Genomic DNA, 22,083 nt, shown 5'->3' with positions numbered 1-22,083 from the left:
TTGGAGGAAAAATCCTACAGTAGTTGTAGCCCCTCTGCTTTGCAAAGTACATCTTGATTGCCTTGGAAGGATTTACAAATTTTCAGCAACCATCAGAGCAATCTTCCAACATTTCTTTGTGCCTTACAGTAAAGAATAAACAGCAGTTTCAGCTCTACACAGCACGCTGCAAGTCACTCTCCAATCAGAGAACTCTTCCATGACCATGCTTATTGTATGGATGGAAAAGGAGTTAATTTTAAAAGTATAATCAGTTCAGAAGCAATTAATAAGCACTTTGCAAATGTTATTCCTTTGTGTTCATTAGTTTTCTTTAATAGCTATTCACTCTGAGTTACAAAAACTAACACAGCATGTGAGAAAAACAGCAGAGGTGCTTCAAATACCTTTTGATAAATACTGTTGTTTTCTATATTTCTTCCTAGCAGAATGTAAAGCAAACCATGCAGGATTCTTGGCACGCAAATTCTTCTCATCTGGGTGTTGTTTCAGCCTCTGAGGAGCACTCTCCTGTTTAATATGTATGATAGCACCTCATGAATATATGCGTCTTTTCTCAGCACATGAAATTTGTGCCCTGTTCTCCTTGTAGAGTCTGAGGAATGAAAGGAATGGGTTTGGGTTACTTCTGCAGATTGTATCACTTGTGACTTTCCCATAATAAACTATTAGATCCATAAACTATACTGACAGCACTGGAGGGGTGGGAAATTATTTGGGCTCTGGAATGAAAACCAGTGTTTACACATTCTAAGACAAAAATAAATATTTTAGCACAGCCTTCTCTTAAAGGCAGTGTGCATTGCTGAGCTGCTCCACGGGTTGTCAGAGGGATGGGAACAGGGAAAAAGCATGGCTGTGCTGAGAAACAGTGTAAGGCCCTCAGTCCCCAGCGCTTCAGGGAGCATAGAGATCAAAGCGATTGTACGAAGGTAGTGGTGTGGGAAAGATGGTGCTATATTGAGAAAAGGTGCTCCTAACCCAGGAGAGGGTGGGCCACAAGAGATGATTTACATAAGTTTAGTTCATCTGTTTTCTAAAGCAGTTACATGGGTGCTATTGTCAGAAGAACCGTACTGCCACAGACATCTAGGAGATGGGAAATTGGTCTATCACCCACTTGCTTGTTATTTGTAATTTTGCAAGACTGACATCTAAACCCTGGATTTTTTTGACAATACCCATTCAAGCATAATGCCATCTGACAATCTCTCCTAATGACTGACTTGGTGGAAACCTTGTTATCTTTCTGTTCTACGCTGCCTGCAGTGTGTTAAATGCCTAAAACGGGCTGAATTTTTCTTATGATATTTGATATAATTTGACGCAGTCCTGCTGTGTCAGGAAAAAAAATCCTGGAGAGGGAAAAAAAAAGTTTGGATAATCCAGTTCTTTTTTAAGAATTTGTATCAATAGTCTAATTTTTTCAATAATATTAATCACAAAGGCAGAAGAGAATTTTTCACTGTGATCTGACTTCTTTGGACCACCTGTGATAGTTAATGCTGTGCAGACATGTCCACTGAAGGGGCAGTTGCTTGGAAATGTAGGGGAGGATGCTCTCAGGAGCTGTTAACAGCCATTTGTTATATTTTGATATATTTTTCAGTGGTTTTCAATGGACGAGGTTTTGAGGGCTGTGAACACCCTGATATGGTGGCATATGTCAAACCCAGCCAAGTGTCTCATATCTGCTGCTTTGCTGGCCAATAAGACCTGTCATGAAATAGCAGTTCAATCAGAACACATTTTTCCATCTAGTTCCCAGCTTCCTTTCTAAATCTTGCATCATTTCCCAGCTGAGTCCACTGATCGCACAAAAGCAAAGAAGCAGCAATCTTGCTTTATGTTCTTTCAAGCCTGCTGTCCCCTGGTAGGATCTACCCAGTCTAAAATCCAGTATTAATCGCCTTTCAACAGCATTTTCCAGCCTCACATATATGATGATGACTGAAATAGGAAGTGAAGGAGGGTGGCACTGTCCATAGGCTGAAGCATTTGTAATGGAGACCTGCAGAAAACCACCACAAAGCTTTCTTGGGTTCATTTCAACTCCCACCAAGAAAGAAAGGAATTTTTTCACTGAACTTTGAAGAGGAACAGATTTTCTGCTTGGAAACAAAGAACTTCAGTTTTGCCAGAATTTTGGGTATCAGAAGGGTGAAATATCCATTTGTACCACTACTCATGTTTCTGGTTTGGGGTGGAACTTTCAAATTGATTTTCAGCTGAGAAATTCTGAGAGTAGGTGTTATTTTATCCAGCTATTTTGGAAAGAAGAAGAAAATATCATGTGCGTAAAATAACCCTGGCTTATCAACCTCCTACAGGAGCAGATGTGAATGAGCACCATTCTGCCAGACCTGGCAGTTCTTAGCACTTTGAACCTTTAAAATATGCTTGGCAACAGTAATTAACTAACAGTAAGTAATTTACTTGAAATAAACTTCCAATTAAACATAATATTTCTGCAGACTTGTATTTTGGTATTTTTAATTAAATTTTTTTGGTTGTTTTTCTTCATCTAGTTTAGCAGAAGGCTAAAATCATTCCTTTTAATTTTTTTTATTACTCCTTGACCGGAGTCTTGTTAATTGTATTCAAATAATGTACACAGGTGAGTCAGCCCTGCTAATTAATTCCATTGTTCTGGTTTTGTTTGCAAATTATAATGAAATGAGATCATTATGAAACCTATTAATATCTCCTTGTACAAAAAGTAAATTGAATAATATTTACTAATGATGCACAGGTTTGGCAGAAAAGATTCCCAAGTATTTGGGAATCCCAAATGTTTTGATTGTGTTAAAAAATTGTTATAGTCTCCAGGAAAAAAAAAGAGTTGCTTAGAACAGTCTTTAACATAAAGGAAACATGATTTTTATCAAATTACTTGTTCTTATGCCAGAGAAGGAGAGAGATTTTAAGCTGCTGCTTACAGACAAGGCAAGACATTACTGTCAGTTGCCTCCGTGCAACTTTGCCAATCTCAGTGCCATGAATGTAGCCTAGAGCAAAATCTTGTCTCTGCTTTTGGATGCAGACTCTGCTCTCATAGAAACAAACCCGAAGCTCTTCAGTAATGCCAGTGAAAGCAGGATCAAGCATTTAATATTCTTCTTCCAGTGTAAATCCTTTATGTCTCCTTTGATGCTCTTTCCTATCCTTTAGAGACTCATTGCTACTTCTTGCTCCAGAGTAGTTTATTACTGTCACTGTTACCTAGCTGGAAGGATAAGGCTATTCTCCTTTACACTGTAATCTCAGGAGACTCAAGTTTTGGTTACAGCCTCTAAACTTCATAGCAGTGAATCCTACTTAATGTTGTGGTCTTGGGTCCCGCACTAACATTACTGTATCTGTCCCATTGAATGACTTTATAATCTCTGTTCTATACTTTGGAGATTTTCAGCTCCCACACCCCATCAAGCAGAGAAATAAATATCTTACATAAACAGTGGATATTTGAGTTCTTTGACTGAAACATGAGTTTTTAATAAAAAATGCTTATGATAACAATATCTGAAAGTGGAAAACCTGAATAGCTGGGAGGTTTCTGTCTCTCACTGGATTAGACTAGTTCACCTTGTCTCTTTTTCTGTACTTTTTAAGAGGCAGTAAAAAACTACCTAGAAAACACACTATCCCCAAATTGTAGCCAGCATATATCATTTTTCTCTGTTATTTCGTTATGTAATTTAGCCTTTCATTTTTTCTGTTTTTAAAACTCCCACACTACGCATGGCTTACATCTTTCATATTTCCAATCAAAATACCTGCTATTTGGAGACAGAAGATAATTTTCAAACTAAGCTTATGCATAATAGTAAATTATCTTCGGTATTTCTGAAAGTGGATGAGTCTATGAAAATGTCGACCCAGTTCTAGCAGACAGAATCCCCCCACCTCCTGCTTCAGACACCTGATATTATTCTGCTTTTTCTACCCTGTAGCTAGCTGATTTATGATTGTTTTCTGTCGCTCAAAGAACAGCCTTTCCATAAGTAGGATGACCATTTTAGTATCGATCTCTGTAGATTGCTTTGAGATCTTTTGGAAATGGAGGCTAGGCTTGTCATGTGGTGAAACTTGCCCAAAACTGTCACTCAGACAAAATGAGCCCTCAACTGCTTTGCCAGCTTTAACACTTCTGGTATGTACAGGGAAAAATAAGGAAAGCACAAATAGCTGCTATAGGGAAATCTTGCCCAAAGTTCTGAACTATATCTGCCCTGTTCCAAATGATTCATGTAAGCAACAGAAACAAGAAGCACAGAGGAACTCTTAACAACTTTACACCTTTGCAACATACTAGTGACCCCAGAAAAGACCATTAATTTTCTTAACATATGGAGAAAGCTAAACCAGCCTGAGCTGATCTGAAAATGAAGTAATTGGTGACTTACTGGCCATCTCAGTTAGGCAGCAATAAATAGTGAAAACAATTGTTGCTGAGGGAAGAAACCACATCCCCAGATACACAGCATCACACAGAAGGCTAAGCTTGAGCTGGCACTGCTGCAGGTACCAGTTGGGCCACCAGGCAGGTCTTGAACACTTTTACCAGCTGGAGTAAGTGTACTTATGGCCAAAGCAGTCTCAACTTGGGGAATTTTATTTATATTAATTTATTGCCAACTAGAGCAAACTTTTGATTACTGATTCGTATATTGAGAAGAAAAAAAAAAGTAAACCGTTAAACTTACATTTAAGAAAACACCTTTCCTTCTCTTTCCCGCAGCTCAACTTCAGTCAAACACCACTCCCACGCTTTCCTGATCCCAGCTTCCCTTGGTTTTGCCATGCATTACACTCAGTCTCTCCCAGTCCCTTCAGGGATGTGACAGGCAGCACAGGAGGCTGAGGTTCGAATGGAATTGTTTCTCTCTGCCAGTCCATGCATTTTGCTCATTTTCCTCTGCTCTGGCATGGACCACCCACAAGCTGAAGTCCCTTTGGGGGTGTCCCTGTTCTGGTATGGGTTCTTCACAAGCCACAGTCCCTCAGGTGTGTCCCTGCTCTGGCATGGAGCTTCTCCTTCCAAGGGTGCATCTCCAGCCATGTCCCCAGCAATGTCTTCTTCCATGTGTCTCCTCACATATCTCCTCCCCTTTGTGCGTGCTGCTCTTTCTTAAATCTATTTGAGCAGAGGTGCCATGTACTCTGCCATGGATCTTCTGACTGGCTCTGGCAGGCTGAGGTTTCTGGAGCACGATGGGCTGTTCACATCCATTTCAGGGTTACCTGGAAGTAGCTGTGACTGGCACGGGGCAGCTCACTGACTCCTCCTGCACATGGCAGCCCTGCAGCCCCCTGTTACAGAAACCCTGCTAGTTATGGTCAGCACAGGGTTGTCACCCTCAGTCCATGGTGCCACTCACAGACTGGAGTTTTCAGTTGTGGGTGTGTATGTTCTGGAAAGAGCTTGTGGTGTGCACATTTCATAGCTAGAAATTGCCAGCCACCAATACCGTCTCCCTTAGTAAATAAATCTTAGATCTTAATTCACTGAGTGGTGTTCTTTTCTTGTGGCTACCTCACCTTAAATTGCCCGGCACAGCTTACTTTCCTTTTAAAACTGTTTCTTTATTGTCTTGTTCAAGAATATGCTGCTAGACCAGGTGCCATGTTCATATCCTCTCTGGGAGATAGGCTTTGACCAGGAATCCTTTGCAGGGAGGTACCTTCAAGGAGATTTTTTTAAGTCTGGACAACCCAACACCAGCTGCAGAAAGAGGAGAAAATGTCCATGCTGTGGGAGCAACTGACCTGCCACACCTGAGTCAAGAGAAGTGTCGGCGCACTACAGCAAACTGCAGCTCATGCTACCTGGGATGTACTACTTAGATGTGTTTTCTGCTTTCTGGAAAAATATGAGAACATTACAGTAAAAGAATATGCTAAAATAGACTATAAGAATATGCTAAAATATGAATCTGCCTTAGCACCTTTGTGATTTTTCCGGAGCTCAGAAGTTAGTCCAAATATGCACTTGATTCTGCCTTCTGGAATAGTCAAAGTTTTAATAAGAGGTATTTTCCCCTGGGCTTGAGTTGGGGAAATGCAGTTTTCTTACAGGACATCCTCGAGGCAAAATAAGCTGAAACTTTTTATAGGAAACAAAAATTTCTCCATCACTGAAGTGATGTTAACTTAATATCACTTCTCCATTTTATTAGGTACCTGTAGGGCCTTTAGTCTCTACCACTGAATAAGAGCTTTCTCATCTTCTGAGGCCAAGATAGTGGATGATATTTTCCTCTAACAGTGAAACACTCTAATGCTCATCTCCATGACATCCACAGCAAATGTATAGATTTAAAAATGGTTTGTTTTTTGGGTTTTTTTTTTTTCAGCCAGGAAATGCTATCCCAAAAGGATATTTCCAAAAGTGTCTTATATCTGATTTTTATTTTGGCAACCACAGATGCATATAGCTATATAGTTTCAAAACCATCAAGATTTCTTTCTGCTTTGTCATGTGACTATGTCTTTAAAAATACTACAAAACAAAATATTACTGAAAGTCTGTGGCTACATTGTTGGGTTTATTTCAGCATTTTTCAAGAGCAAGTGGGACTTCAGCCCTGAAGTCCTGCAGCATCTAGAGCTAAATGTCAATTCTTTCAAAATGACATTTAGGCTTCTAAATCATTTGAATCCTTTTGCAAATTTTATGAAACATGTTCGTAATAAAATAGAAGAGCAGATACTAAATACTTGTAAGTTGCCAGAAAATCCAACAATATGCAAATGACAAGAAGAAAATGCACTTTTTTTTTCAGGCTTGCACTGTGATTTGTTTTTTGTTCCAGAGAAAGAAGGCACTGATAAATGTATCAATGAGCTTTGAAGAGAGCTGTTGCTCAAAGACAATTCAGCAGTGTTTTCTTGGCAGTATGTCAAGAGTAGGGGCTACCGTCTTGTTGCTGGTTCTGGCACAGAAATCAGAGCTTTTCTAGTCCGCAAATGGCAGAACATCAAAATGCTATAGTGTTGCATTCCCAGAGATGATGAGGGGTTTCATTCATTAATGAATGATATGAATATACAGAAGCCACATTTCAAATTTTACTGTGTGATGAGTATCATCCTGTTATCAGAGGTGCTAGAGATGAGGAGGACAAGGCTTTTTTCCTAGCTCTGCTCCTAATTCATTCTATGGCCTTGAGGCAAGCCAGTCCACATCTCTGTGCCTCAGTTTCCCCAGCAGCAGGCTGGAGACAGTAAGAGCTACCCCACTGAGCCACTGTGAGGCTGAATAGATCAGTATTTTTGAAAGGACTGAGACTGTCATATAGAACTTGTTATGTAAGTGTGAATAAAATGCAAACTAATGAAATATGATCAGACCTGTCACTTCACATTTTCTGTCGTATGCCCCTTGGAACAAAGGAACTGTGAGTGAGACCTGAAATACTCCAATGGTACATCTGAACAACCACAGTAAAAGGGCAAAATACTTATTTCAGCTTCTAATCTGTATTAGCATCTTCTCCATCATTTTTATATACATTCTTATGTAGTGCATTGCAGCTTGACTCCTGCCTTTCTTGGCTCTCATTCTAAAAGGCTTGTGTTGCCCATTGTCTTCTTGTTGTTCTCTCCTAAATATTTGACTCTATTGCCCTTCGTGTATCTGCATGGTGATACCACTCCTTTAATTATACACTTATTTTGCTCTTGGGCTCCGAACACTTCTTAAGAAAAAGAAGGATCACCCCTGTGATAACCGTTCACTCCCTCGCCCTGCCACAGATTTCCTGTGTGATGTCAGGCAAAGGCATTTAGGATGTCCCATACCACTGTCCACCCAGGGTCAAAGAGGTTAATTGATAGCACTGAGGTAGCACGATGGTCACAGGGAGCTCGGATGGCTACTGTAATGACTATGCACAAAAGGAATTAGTTTAAGCTGTCTGTATCTTTTCACTCCTGCCTTGGAGCCACTGTGTTATTTCAGTGCTGGGCTTCCCACACAATTCTGCCAGGGTCACTCATATCCTGCAGTCCTTCCACTAGACTGTTCTTACTCTCCCCTCACACCTTACTCCACCAGGCTACTACCTCCATCTGCACTCCACAAACTGCCGATACTCCAGTTTTGCCTCCCTCCTGTTCTCCCAACCCAGTCCAGTCGTAGTCAGAAGGGTCCTGCTTTTCCAGACTCTAATTTTCACCTTAAATTGCAAAGGATAGAGGAAGAGGGACTGCTGTTTCTTCACCTCTGAAATATGGCTGTAGGTAGTGGGCTCCTTTCCTCCAAGGTTTCCTATGACCTGATGCTCTCTTGGCATCCTTTACACTCCACAGATAAGGGCCAGTTCAGTGGCTGTAGACTGCAGTACCTTTGCTGAGCGCTCCAGGTTCCTTCTTCACTTCTACTTTTACCCTTGCAAACCTTTCTGTAACCACATGTAGCCCATGACTGTATATTACCCTATGCATTTTTTCCATCCTGTGTTTCCTTATTGATTTCCACTCCTCAGTGGCCATTTTTTGCACATGGCTGTTGGTTCCAGTTGCACTGAATACATGTTAGCACAAAATGTATGTGTGTCCATCAGTCCATCACCCTAAGGGCTGGGTGAAAGCCAGTATGCACAGATGTTTATGTTGCTCTATTTCTTTCTTGATTGCCTGTACACACTATACTCAGCAGAGTGGCTGTACTTCAGGCCTGTTAAGCGTCACGTTCAGTGTGTACATGCATCTTCCTTTTTCTTTCCTTTCTGCACTGTTTTCCAGACTTGCAGTCTGTGTGGGGAGTTGAACTCTAAGTGTGCAGTGTGCATCGCTCTCTCCATTACATCCCTTCTGTTTACATGTGCTTCAGGTGAACACCGTCAGACTGGTATGTTTTGCACATTTGCTGCGATACAAGGCTCGGTATATGCAGCACATTGTTTTTGACAGCATATCATGGGAATGCATGCAAATTCACTGTTGTGTGGGGAACTACTGAAGACACAGAGTGGGTTTTGACATGGTAATATTCATGATGTGGCCAGTGCAGCATGTGAAGATATATGTGCATTTAATGTGGTGTGAGGGGTGGCGGAAAAGGTGCATGTGTGTGTACATGTCTGGGGTGAGCATGGTGTGGTATTTCCAGCATGAGGTGCAGGATGTAGTCTACGCTTCTGTGTGTGTGGTCAAGGTGGTGTGTTCACAGGTGTGTATTCATTGTGGGAATGACATGCAATGACTTTGCCTATTTGATGTGAGGCATTTTCAGCCCTGCTCACTGTATGTTTGGCAGCAAAGTGTCTTTGAACCCCAGGTAATGGAGGTAGGTGATGCTGCTGCATGAGAGCACACCTCAGCCTTCTGTCATCTCCTGTGAGAGGGAAGGTGGCTGGGCAGGCAATGACATCAAAGGGTAAGGAAAGCTTTCTGTTCCTGGTAATCTCGCTGTACCCTGAGGGGAAAAAGGGCAGTTGCTACTGGAGGAATAATAGGATACTGGGAGAGAGAAGAGGCAGAGCCAGTATCAGCTACAAGCTGGTTTACTTCAAGGAGGAGGACTCTGTGTTTGGACAAGGATATACACCATCAACTCCTGATCTCCCTGACATGTTAGGAGACATTCTCAAGTTCCCCCAGCATCCTCTTGCAGACCCCCTGTGCTTCTAGACAGCTTCATCAGTCCTTTGGGAACAGCATCCATAGTGCTGAGCACTGGCAGAAGACGGTGGTATCTGGAAGAGGAAAGCCAGATTTCCAGCAGGAAGGAAACAGGCTGCAGATATGGTGGCAGTTGCAAGACTTGCCACGTACACGTTGCATGTGCTGGGAACAGTGAATGGGGATGCTTTTGCCCCAATATGCAGCAAAAAGTTACATCCTCTGCAAACACTAGGGATTTACATTCACTGACCTAAGGGCATTCTGCTACATGGAAGACTATTTCAAAAGGGTCAAGGAGCAAGACAGCAAAGACGAGGAGGAATGCTGACCAAAAAGATTATATTAATTGGCTCAAGGATAGTAAGGTACATGTCCTGCTAAAGGTAACGGGGACTGCTACCTCCTGCAAGCTCTCCAGGTTCCTGAATGGTGTGTGGACACTGCAGGAGACTGCTCAGACGATCAGAGAGGATTGTGGCAAAAAGCCAAAACAGGGTCCTGAGCTCTGACAAAGACTCCTCTAAGCTGGAGGGGTGGGAAGTGGAAAGGAGATAGATCAGTTTTTCCTTCAGCTAATAATCCAGTACATTCAACCTTCATGCAGTTATAGCAATGCCCTTACTTGAAAATGAGGATCTTTATGTTCTCCTGCTGCTTCCACATATCACTATTTATAGCATTTATTAACAATCTTTTAATTCCCAGAGAACAATACAACATCCAGATGACATTGGCCAGAGTGCAAAATCAGGGAGAACCAGACCCTTGCTTTATGGAAAGGTGTTGCAAGGTCCAGCTTTTTCAGGAGAATATTAACTAATTCCTGTAACACATGTATATCCAGGCATGAGCTGTGCTTTGGGATGCCTGCAAACTTCCAGGAACACAAATACCATGGGACCTGCAACATCCTCCTAAAGACTGGCAGTGCAAGCTGAGGCAGCTGCTGTTCACGGTCAGCTGTGCTCTGCCTGGGTCAGTCCTGCAAGTGCCCTGCCAGCCATGAGCTCTCTGGTCACACTCTGTGGCTCATCCTGGGGGAGCGTTTATCCGCGCTTGAGTGACAGGAATGAGCTGGAGTTTCTCCCGCTGGTAGTCTTATTTCTGTTTTAATCAGTGTTTCTTTCATCTCGGACATGACTGTCTTATGGAAGTGAAAACATCAGTCTTTAGCATAATTCGGGACCTTTTATGTTAGCCCAGATGTCCTTCATGGTGATGTTGTCAGGCCATAATGCCCCAGGCCATTTCTTTCCTTAGGTAGTCTCTGCTCCAGGAGAATGTTTTCTTCTAAAGCAAGCATCAGGATGACTGGAGAGAGGATCCCAGGTGCAGCGATAGTGACCAAGGCAGAGTATTAATTACTTAACCTCTCTTAACCAGCTGAGCCCCTAGTTTCCCCTAGGCCTTGCTCCAATAACTCACAGCATAAAGGTGACAGCCTTCGAGCACAGGCTGACATTTCACACATGGACCGGGCAAATCACATTCAGCAAATGCACCCGCCTGCTGTTTCTCTCAGCAATGGCACTGACACAAACATGCAAAGCAGCACGGCAGGTACAAACATCACTGATGCACCATTTTCCTAGGAAAGAGGTGAGAGAGGGAGTGGGAGAGGCCTGCTGAGGCATGCTCCATAGCAGTTTTCTACTTGAGCCAGCAGACAATACCACAACCTAGACAGCAAGATGTGCACTATGTTTGAAGCTGAAATTCAAATTATTTCAGCTGCTAGTGTAAGCTTTTAGCTGATCTCTGCCCATCTGGCTGGAGTCATGGCACCCTTCTGCCATACAGGGGGAGCTTGCTTGAGTCCCGATGGTGGATACAAGCACAGAAACTGCTGTTACGGACAGGCTCCGAGCTTACACAGTGCAGGATGAATTACTGCCTCTCCCTCAGCACTAGCAACAAAACCTCACACTGTAGCTCCACCCTGTATGCAGTGGGGAAGAGAAGATCCTATTAGGCCTAGCAAGTTTTATTCCTGTGAGTTTCAGCGTTGTAATTCTTGGCTCCAGCGCTCCGAGCGACTCTCTCCCTCAGCGCACGTCAGGGTGGGCGCTGATGGTCGCTCCTCCGCCGGGAGGAGGTGGAAGAAGCTGCCGGTGTCCAACGCAGGGTTACGGCACCGAGCAAATGGCTCCCGCTGGTCTCGCCAGCTCCCAGGACAACTCCTTCCCTCTCAGCGCACAAACATCCGCAAGGAGAAGCAGCCTTGATCCGCGGGCTTACTTTTCAAGGAGTCCCAGATTTCCTTACCTCTGCTTTTCCTAGCTTTAGAGGGCCCTGAGGCACAGAGGGGCCTCCCCCACACCCTCTGCCCACGGCTGGGAGTCCCACCTCAGCCTGAGCTCTCCCAGCGGCTCCCCGAGGGACGCGGCTGGCCCAGCACCCCGGCAGCCCTCCTCCTGCACCCAACAGCGGGAGCGGGGCAGGCCCGGGGACGGCGGCCAGACCCAGGCAGAAGCACCAACCATAAGTCTCGTCGTCGCAGTGACGAGGCAGGTCAAGATGGGAATCCCACCTGCAGGCCAGGGTCAGGATGAGGCCCAGTGCTGGCAGGGCTGCAGGGACGGGCTGAGGCTGGGCCCTGCGGGGCTCATGGCTGGGCAGGGCAGGGCTGTGGGGAGCTGGAGACCTGCCCTGCTGCGGTGTTGCTGGGACGGGGGCTGACAGCCCTGGGGGGGGGCCAAGATGGGGTCCTGGGGCATGGGCAGGGTGATGGGTGGCCCTGGGGGCCTGGCAGGGACAGTCAGGGCTGGTGGTGCCCTCGGGGCCCCGTCAGCTGGCTAGGACCGTTCAGGGCCTTAAAATGGCAGAGAATGCCTCAGTGCATCCATCACGCTTCTTAAGACCTTCTCATGTCATCCAGGTCTAATTAAAGTTCACGTTGGTGGCATGGCAAGACACAGCCAGGTACATGTATGACAACATAACCAAAAAAAGTAGAGAAGTGACTTGTCCTGGTTGACAGGACAGAGTAAATCTGGGGTTCTGGGAAAAAGTAGCAGCAAGAAGTTCTGGCAAAGCCGTCCCTTTCTTTACAAGCCCACATCAAGAAGAAATGCTAGTCACCCATTTTGGACTAAGCTTGTGATTTTCAAATGCGTCTTTATTGATTGGTTGATTTAGCTCAAGTAGTATGAACTTTATTTTACAAGAACCTGCAGCTAACCAACACAAAAAAAGAATTACCATCATTACCTCGTACAATACCAGACTAGCGCAAAAACAGAAGTAAATGCCACAATCCAGTTAAAAGAACTGTAAAATAACTAAATTAAACTGTAAACTCTACATGTAACAAACGGCTGAGATTAGTCCCACACACGTCACTTATAAACCCAGCAGCGGGAGGGGAGGTCTGAACACAAAACCAAGCACCCCAGATGCCAACTCTTTCTCCCCTGAGCACGCCTAAGGGCAGGCTCATTTGAGACGACACACAACCACGTGCTTCGCAGCACGGGCATGAGCAAGTGGGACAGCGGCAGAGAGATGCACACCATCTGCCCGCATCTTGTCTTTTACCCTAGAAAGCCTCCTGGGTCTGTTCTCTGCTTCAGAACATTCAGAGCTTTCTAAAACAAGAGACTGATGCGGATTTGCACCCAAAGGATGTGAAAAGAGCCTGGTAATTGGACGAGAGTGGGCCAACAAGAGGGCACTGAGCACTGCAAGCAGAAACTGAAGTTATCTAAGTTGGCAGTAGGTACAACTCATCCAAACGCATTTATTCCAGATGAACACAGGATGTAACAGCAAACCTGAAGTTCAGGATGAAAAACTGGGGATACTAACCCACCCACTGCATCCTTTGTTCCCCCATTTTCTGTCTGCCTGTTACGACTACTCTCTACATCCATTGCGGTCCTTCCCTTCTCCCCCATTCTTCTGCTACTTCCCATAGCACGTGGGCAGTGACCCTCCTGCCCTACTATGCTGCCTTCCCTGACCTTCATACAGTTGTGCCAGTGACTCCCACTTCACACTCCCAGCCTGCTCTTCTGCCTCATGTACCTCTGTGGAACAACAGTCAGAGAGGCTGAAACCTGATTTCCTGTCTTCCACCATCAGAGGAGCACTCATCTTGGTTTCTCATTCCTGAGGAACGCAGAGAACTGGGATCTAACTTCATGCAAATAGAGCGTACACCTTCAACTTATTTTGGAATCTGCCCATCGTCTTCATCCTTCTTGTCTTTTCCTCCCTCTTGGTCACTCTCTTAAATGTAGGAATGTTTACAGTAATTCAGGTCCAGTTCTCTGATTTTTAGATAAAACCCCAGAATTTTCCTGAAAGTCAGCTCACTCCCCAAACCCCATCCCTTCATCAGAGTTATGGCAGTTATAGGAAAATCTGCTGTTTGTGCCACTGGGAAGAAACTGCTTTGGCATGACAGCGTAAGGCTTGCACAGGACAGCATCTACCTGGCACCCTTCTAAGAACAACACTGGCTTAAAATAAAATAACTTTAAAATCTACAGAGAATCTATTCCCCTTCCCCTTCAAGTCTAAAAGCACCTCTCTTGCAGTGAAGAGCGGCACTGTTGTCCAATCACAAAAAGCCAGCAAAACACACATGGGAGCAACTGATTTCTTCCGCTTGTGCATGTGGTGCAAGGGCTGTACACGGATGAGACATGGAAGGGAAGGCTAAACCCACAGCACTTCTGCCATCTTCAAATCTGCAGAAGACTGGTACAAGGACAACACTGATAGATAATTTTCTGTGTTCACCAATAACAATACCATTAGTAGTTAGTTGCCTTAATGCACAGCAAGGGACACTAAAGTTAGGTAGCAAGAAAAGCTCTCTCACTTGTAGGCTAGCTAGGAACTGAACAGACAATCTCAGCAGCCTCCAGGATCTGCCTCAGTGAAGTTCACTAAGAACAAGTTTGATAAGCAGCCATGATGGACATGTTTGGTATACTCTAGAGTGGGCTAGTCATTCTCTTGAGGTCCTTTCTAGCCCTGTGCTTACGAGTTTATCAGCTGACTTCACTGAAAAGAACAAAAGGGTCATCTCTAATTTTTCTGTCCAGCACTTGCAATTAAAGCAACAAAGGAAAAAAAGATATCCTTCCTTCTTTTCCCCAACCCTCATGTCTCACAGCTGAGGAGTTCCCAGCCCTCAGAGTTATCCCTTCTAATACTGATGGAAGTGACGGGAAACACAATAGTCTTGGAACGCTTCACAGGTAGCAGTTGGAGTGAGGACTGTCAGCATAGGACAGCCTTGTGTGACAGCCAGAGTGAAGTATTTCACAGCTCACTGAATGCTCACAGGAGTGCAGCCCATGCCATGGGCAAGGCGTGACAAGGTCAGTGTACAAAACATGGCATGCCTTCTTCATCCAATGAAAGGGTTACACAAAAATGGCCATCCTGCCCAGTCAGTCTCCTGGAGCTCCACCACACTGGCTTGTCTAGCAGCTTCCAGTACTGGCTAACTACGTCCAGCTGTGGCAAGAGAAGAACTACGAACAGTGGAGTCTCCCCACCCCTCAGTGCAGAACCCCTCATTAGCCTTTCAGTTCACCCTTTCATACACTGTCCCCCTACCCTCCCTCCCCTCAATTTAAAAAATAATGGTTATAATTAATGCATGGAAAGTGATGGCATTGTGCATGTGGTTCACTTCCAGTTCTCTTCCCCTCTTCTCAGGCATCCTCTTTCCTCCTCTCCAACGTCCCCCCTCCCCCCCAAATCCATTCCATCAGTCCATCTCGCCTGCATGCCTGAGGGGCTGGTGCTCACTTGCCATAGACGCTCTCATCGCTGTAGGCCACATAGAGAAAATAGTCCTCCTCGTGGTTATCCTGCAAGGGGAGAAAGGGAGAAAGTAACAAACCAAAGCCCTGTAATTCACGATGTGAAAAAGCCCAACCAAGAGATCATTATAACAACAAGAGGGCATAACCTCTCTTTCGCTGTTTCTCCCCCTTTACACTGAAGGCTTCACTTCCTCATACCAAAGAGGATGTATAGCAACTCCCTCTCTCCAGCCACAGCTCTGTTCCTAAATTCAGGCATGTCACATTTCTGGACACAGTGAATTTACTTGAAGAGCCACAGCCAGAGTGTGCTGCAAACATGCAACAGAAACAGCTCTGACTGTTGCAGGCTGTGCAGCAGGCTCTCAGCACTGGTATGGCCTTAAGATCGAGAGGAGAGACTTGGAAGGCTTTAACAAGTAAAAAATTTGGTAAATGTGGTTATATTCATTGTTTTTCAGAACACTTTGACAAGTGGCTGTATTCCTAGTCCTGTTTTACATCTGGGCTATAAAGCTGAGAGGTTAAATGATTACACTGACACAAGTCTGCAGAGTGCCAGGAACAGAGTATTGATCTCAGCTCTGGACAGTCAGACATACCTTCCCCCTACATGTCCAGATTTGGAAAACTCCCTGCGTGTGTTAATACAAGATTATCTTCATCAGTCCACATACAAATCGTCCAGTTATTGTCAGAAAGTGACAGGTCAAACAAGGCTCACAGCTCCATACTGGAGCTCTTCTATTTAAACATACTAATACAGCAGAAGGAGAAATCAAGGAGAAATCAATCTAAGCTACAAACCAGCCATGATATAATGGCTATAAAATTGAGGAACATTCCTCTGATGTGCACAGAACACGCCTTTAAGGTCAATCAAATAACACTGCTCAGCAGAAATGCTGGGCAGCAATGTTCAGTGTCCTACAAGGTCCTCATATATACAGTACCAGCAATGAAAAAGTAATTTTGAACAAAGAATAAGTGTTCCTTGACAACGTATTTATAGACAGTTGGTTGCCCAGTGGTACTGTGTTCTTTTACTGGCTAGAAGGAAATCCCTTTTCTATAAACAGGAAAGCTAGTGCGTTACCTTCCGCCACCCCCTCTGCCCCAGCCACAATCTTTTCTCTGAAATATAAAGTGGTTCATTTCAATACTTTGTTAAAGTAGCAGGACCAACACATCACTGCTGGGGTAACTATTCACGACCTGATACGACAACCCTTTCAACTAGCAAACGATCAGTTAAAATGATGAGGCTTCCCTGGCTCCTCTTTATAACTGCCGGATGGAACTTCCCTAAACAGATGATGGGATACAGCGCAGGCCAAGGGGGTCCGTGTTCAGGCATCTGTGATCAAGCTGCACCCACTGCCAGTTGAGTAGTGCTCAGTTGTCCTTCATGGAGGATATGCATTCTTCTGGACACTCCAGCAAAAGGAGAAAGAGGTGGGCCAGGCTTACCTCATACAGCTGGCCCATGGTAGCACTGGTGGGAGGGATGGTATTATTGACAAAGAAGAAGAGGGCATCTTCTGGCCTCAGGTGGATCCGCTTTCGGATTAAGAAGTAGAATTGGCCAACTGAAGAGGAACAGAGGAGAATGCCTTAGATGCAGAAAGAACGTTTTGGGTTTTGTTTGTTTGTTTGTTTTACCCTAACCATGGTTGTTTTCTTTTGGTGGTGGAAGTCATGTGCTGTACATAAAATGTAGGTAAAAATGAATAATGCGGGAAAGAAAGCAGTAACTTTGTGATTGTGACCACATTAGCAGCCAATCCTCTCGGAGCTGGCAGTTTCTCAGGTACATGCCTCACGCCATGCACCCTCTAAATCCACACTCCCCCTACCATGGTACGAAATGCTCTGCTGAGGGGATTGGTGGGAAGACCTCTAACTAGCTTAACCTTTAAATCCTATAGATCAAAGACACCTTAGAGAATTTAGCCTTGGTGTAAATGGTCATACCATTCCTGAAAACAAATTCCTGAAAACAAATTCCTTACTATTTGCTTGGGCTATGTTGCACAACAAAGTATTCCGCAATCCATTATACACTGCAAGAAAAAGAAATGCTGTTCCTTTAACTCATTCATGTTCTCAAATGAAAACAAATGTAATCATACACAAAATGGCCATGACCATCCGGAAAAGGAACTCTGTAGCCATGACTCCGACCACAGGGGTGGAAAATGATGGGACTATTTGGAGAACTTGTCTTTTCCTGCAACAAGGATACAGCCTCTGGCAACTCTGCAGCTAGGTCATCACTGACTGATAATTACGCTACTGCCTATGATACACAATTCAGTCATTTTCATCATGGTTGGAAGTCAGCTGTGCCACATGCATGTTAGCTAAGTCAGTGGGATACGTCAGAGGATCTCAGACAATTCTGCATATTGTAATCCAGGCTGTAAGGTACATAAATGTAACAAGGACAGCCATGTACACACTGGGGTCACGATAACAAGTTGAGCCTGCCCGGATATTTTCTTGGTGCTGATCATAAGAGTAAAAAGCACTTCTGAGACCTTCTTACTGAAAATCAGGAAGGAAGGAGGTAGACTTTGTTACCTGTGAGGTCAGAAGGCACAAGATACTTCCTTTTGTCTAGGTCGGGTACTCTGGCTTTTGGTGCTTTTTCCACAATTACCTGGAGAGAGAGAGGGAGAGAAAGGAAGAAACAACCCATGAGTATCATAAACCAAAACAAACCAACAGCATCGGTGGAAAAGGATATTACCCTTTGAGAGAGATGGTGCTACTAGGCCTTTAGAAATTTATTTAATCTGTAACAAATATACAACACTGAAGAACAGATAGGTGAGAAGAAGACTTAAAATCACTGGCAATAGCTGCGTCCAGGACTGCAGCAGTAAGCACAGAGACTAAAAAATGGAGACTGGAACAGACATAAAAATAAACCATAATGGCCGAGAAAAAAAAAAAAAAAATCGGGTCACCTTGATGGTCCCAATGCAGGTTAATTTTGTATGAAGGAGCTGCCAGGAGGTAATACATGAACACAAGAAGTATCACAACTAAGTTGAACTGTTTCCAGGTTACAGTTCCAAACTGCCTGGCACAAAATCACCCCTACTCCCAGTAGTCCCACATCCTAATTTCCACATTCACCAATACCAAGTGCTCTAGAATGAAGCAAAGAATTAAAGAGAAACTACACGTCATTGGGGAATGGTTGGTTTTTTTTTTTTAATCTTCAGTTCTTCAGCACATTCTACTCTGAAATTCATAGCCTTTATTCTCCCTACTTCATATAGTTATGGACATTTCCTTATTCATAAAAATATCTAATTAAAAAACAGGCTACCATGTGGGCAACTGGACCCACAGAGACCTTTCATACAAAATACTAATCCTCATTATACTCTAATGTCATTACAACATAGAAAAATATGAAACTCAGCAGCTTTAAGGTCAAATAGACCAAGAGACCTTCTGCTACAGGAAAATTTTTGTTACCAGAGCTAGGCAAAATGTTTACCTCAGAAGCAGAAGTATTCCAAAGTGACCTGATTCCTTCCATGAAAAGCCTTGGAAACCTTTGGAACTGCTGGGTTTGTGCAGAAAAAACATTGCAGGCAGGGGGGTTTTTGTTTGTTTTTTTTGTTGGGGTTTTTTTGGGATACATATTTTTGAACTGGTAAGAGATACATTACATGATTCAATCTATGTGGCTTGCTGTTCTGCAGAAGCCATTTTGACCATCTAAACAAGAAGCTGGATTTTCTGAACACTTTTTAATTCTGTTAGACCTTATAATTGTAAATACTGCATCTCAGCCACTGTGAGACTAATTTCTAAGGGCTCCATGCTCCCGTAGCTCTTCAGCAACCCAAAGCAGCAACTCTATCTGTTGTGCAACAAAAAAGGCTGAACTGCTGTGGACTAAGCCTTCTTTGGAAGCGAAATGGTGTTGTCACATCAGTGAGACACTATGCCAGAGAAAAAACGTTATGATGATGAGCTTGGTGTGTTTAGCCTGGACAAAGTGCCATGCTAACTCGACTCCTTCTAGATCCAAGTGAATATCTGCAAAGCATGTCTCACCGTGGAGATGCTAGCTTGGACATCTCTTCCTCGTGCTCCATTTGGATGCTGCCAACACAGCCAAAACCCCTGCAAATTCTAAGTTTGTTTTTCAAATAGAAACATGGTTGTCTCTGCTACTTCAAGAACTTCAAGCACCTCAATTAGTACAAGGCATTCAAGCTCGCTCAGGCAGCCTGTGGTAGGACATGCATTTCTGCACAAGATGCAGTTGGTAAATGCTATGAAGGAAGGAAGGTTCCCCCATCTCACTGAACAGGTGCAGGTTGAACAGCAACAGCACTCTGCGCATTTTTTTACCCGCACATCCAACAAGGCAATAGCTAACATAATAAATTGCAGAGGAGACAAACCCTTTAGTTCTTGCCTCCAATTTTCAAAACTAGTGACAAGCAGAACTGGTAGCTAGCAGCACTGCTCTGACCACCTTGACTCTAAAGGGTGGCTTGGAGCTTGGTCATTAGATAAGAAAGGAAAAGAAGTCATGCCTATGAGGAAGAGGTGAGATTGTTGGGGCTTCTAAGCCCCTAGGAAAGATTTAAATCAGACCATCACTGAGCTTAAGAGAGATCTTGCCCTTGCAAAGAGGCAGGGAAGGAATGGAGGTGCTTTGCTAATCTATCAACCATAGTCAGTTTGCCTGATAACACAGGTACCTCTTCCCAAAGCACTAAACCCTTCACACACACAAACCAACCTACAAAGAAAATCCAAAGGGCAGAAACAGATTATCTGTATGTCTGTTGTTGCTGGGTGGTGACTGTGGTAATGTGGGACTGTGCCAACAGTATCATCTCAGCAAAATGCTGAGATGTATCAGGGCACTGCAGTGTAGGCAGCCAAACGGACGTCATCCTCAAGGATCCTGCTGTCGGGAAGGGCAGAGACAGAAGTGATGTAAAGAACAGTTGTCTGCTGCATTCATCTGCTCCGTATGCAGCTCTGACAACAGGCTACCCCCGACAAGTCACATCTGGGCCTCGCCGTGCATAATTTTCATTTATCCTTAACTACAGCACACCTTGTTATTCTGGTCCTGGCTTTCTCCATGAAGATCTGCTGATGCCCCCCTATCTTGACCTCTTTTACCTCTTGCCAGCCTGGGTCTAGTCCCAGGCTCCCCACATGGCTCTTCCAGACACATCTGTCATGATCTGCTGTGCAATCTGCCATGTTAATCCTCAGTTTACAGCCTGACCTCCAGAGCCCTCTGCGGTCCTCATCCTAAACCACAGAACCGCACACACTTCACCATTGACTTGCTGCGTGCTCAACCTCCTATGCTGGGCCAGGGGTCCCAAAAGCAGCTAGGACAAATGCACCCAAATACTGACATCCCCAAACTTTTGCAAGTCCAGTTGAGGGCCACTCCCAAGATAAAAAGTGGTGTTAGCCTGCAGGGAAAACCGGTGGTGTAACTGTTCCCCCTTGCCCTTAGATTTACAGCGGAGTCTAAGTTATTTTGTATGCAGTACCCCTGGGCAGTAAATCTAGGACAGACCTCTCCAGCGGGGATGAAAAGAAAGAACATTTGCAAAGCGTTTATTAAAAAGGAACCCCAAAAAAGTCACCATTAATTTGATTTGTCATTTCTTTTTTCCAATTATTATTAGTAATTATAAAGCTAGAAGTTTTCCACAGGCACTCCAAAGGGACCTAAGGATGAGGAAGCAAAGTTTAGCTAGAAGATGACCTTGTTTTCCAAGTGACGTTTTTTCCACAGGCTGATTAAACAGGAGGGCAGAAAGGCCGACAAGTATCATTTTTCTCTCGTGCAAAGGAAAAGAACAGAGCAAAACTAAGCCAAAAGCCAGGCCAAAGGAAACTAAAAGGAAAACAAAGGGAAAGCGTCAGAGGACGAGGACACAGACCTCGTTTTCTGTGAAAAGTACCCGTTAACCCACTCATTGTTCTCCTCCATTTTTACAGAGCTAATGGTAAGCTCCTTCCCCACCCCCCAACCCCACGCACGCAGGCTGCCAGAAAAAGATGAGCAGCATTCCCGCTGTCGAGTTACTGCGGATCCCAGGAAAAAAAAAAGGGGGTATCGCACCCCGCACCCACCCCCCAACACCCACCTCCCTCCCCAGTCAACAGCCGTAGCTTTGCGCTAAGGAGAAAACCGGCTTGGGATTGGAATCGGCTCATCAAGATCACGATCCTCTTTCCTCGCCTCACTTCTTTTGCCTTCCAAAACAAAGAAACAAGGAGCCGACAAGGAAAACAAAAGGGCGGCTGAGGGCGAAGTCTGCCGGGCAAGCCCCTGCCTCCCCCCCCCCCCAACTCACCGGGACTCTGTCGGGGTATTTCTTCCTGATTTTCTCCCCTTCTTTTTTCCTGTACTCGAACGGGTGGTCTTCCTTGTACTGGAACTTCATGCTGCCGGGCTGTCACCTCCCCTCCCGAGGGTTGCTGCGGCTCCCTCCCCTCCGGCCGGCTCCTTCAGCCGCCCCCCGCACACCCCCCTTGGAGCGCAGCGCAACCCCCAGCCGTACCGCGGGAGCGCACCAGCCGCTGACGGCAAATTGGGAGCTGTGACGTCACGCCGAGGCCCCCCCCTCCTCCTCCGTCACGATGCCGGCGGGGC

At 44.6% G+C, this 22,083-nt stretch overlaps 1 protein-coding gene across 1 annotated transcript; it reads right to left on the bottom strand.

Annotated features, from left to right (window-relative positions):
* Positions 1-519: 519 nt before the first annotated feature.
* On the bottom strand, positions 520-22,045 carry GABARAPL1 (GABA type A receptor associated protein like 1). Its single transcript, XM_069806752.1, has 5 exons — positions 21,785-22,045; positions 18,000-18,078; positions 16,887-17,005; positions 15,400-15,461; positions 520-595 (listed from the first exon to the last, which is right to left on the bottom strand). The coding sequence occupies exons 1-5, from the start codon at positions 21,872-21,874 to the stop codon at positions 535-537; spliced, it is 411 nt and encodes a 136-aa protein (XP_069662853.1). The 5' UTR covers positions 21,875-22,045; the 3' UTR covers positions 520-534.
* Between the last annotated feature and the right edge of the window lie 38 nt (positions 22,046-22,083).

Source organism: Haliaeetus albicilla, chromosome 19 (assembly GCF_947461875.1).
Source record: "Haliaeetus albicilla chromosome 19, bHalAlb1.1, whole genome shotgun sequence".
Taxonomy (NCBI): domain Eukaryota; kingdom Metazoa; phylum Chordata; class Aves; order Accipitriformes; family Accipitridae; genus Haliaeetus; species Haliaeetus albicilla.
This window is presented reverse-complemented; position numbering and strand designations above follow the sequence as displayed.

Coding starts and splice junctions, on each gene's coding strand:
- GABARAPL1 (XM_069806752.1), bottom strand. CDS start 21,874: ATGAAGTTCCAGTACAAGGAAGACCACCCGTTCGAGTACAGGAAAAAA. Junction 18,079..21,784: donor AATACCCCGACAGAGTCCCG/GTGAGTTGGGGG, acceptor CTCTCTCTCCAG/GTAATTGTGGAAAAAGCACC. Junction 15,462..16,886: donor CCATGGGCCAGCTGTATGAG/GTAAGCCTGGCC, acceptor CTCCCCTTGCAG/GATAACCACGAGGAGGACTA.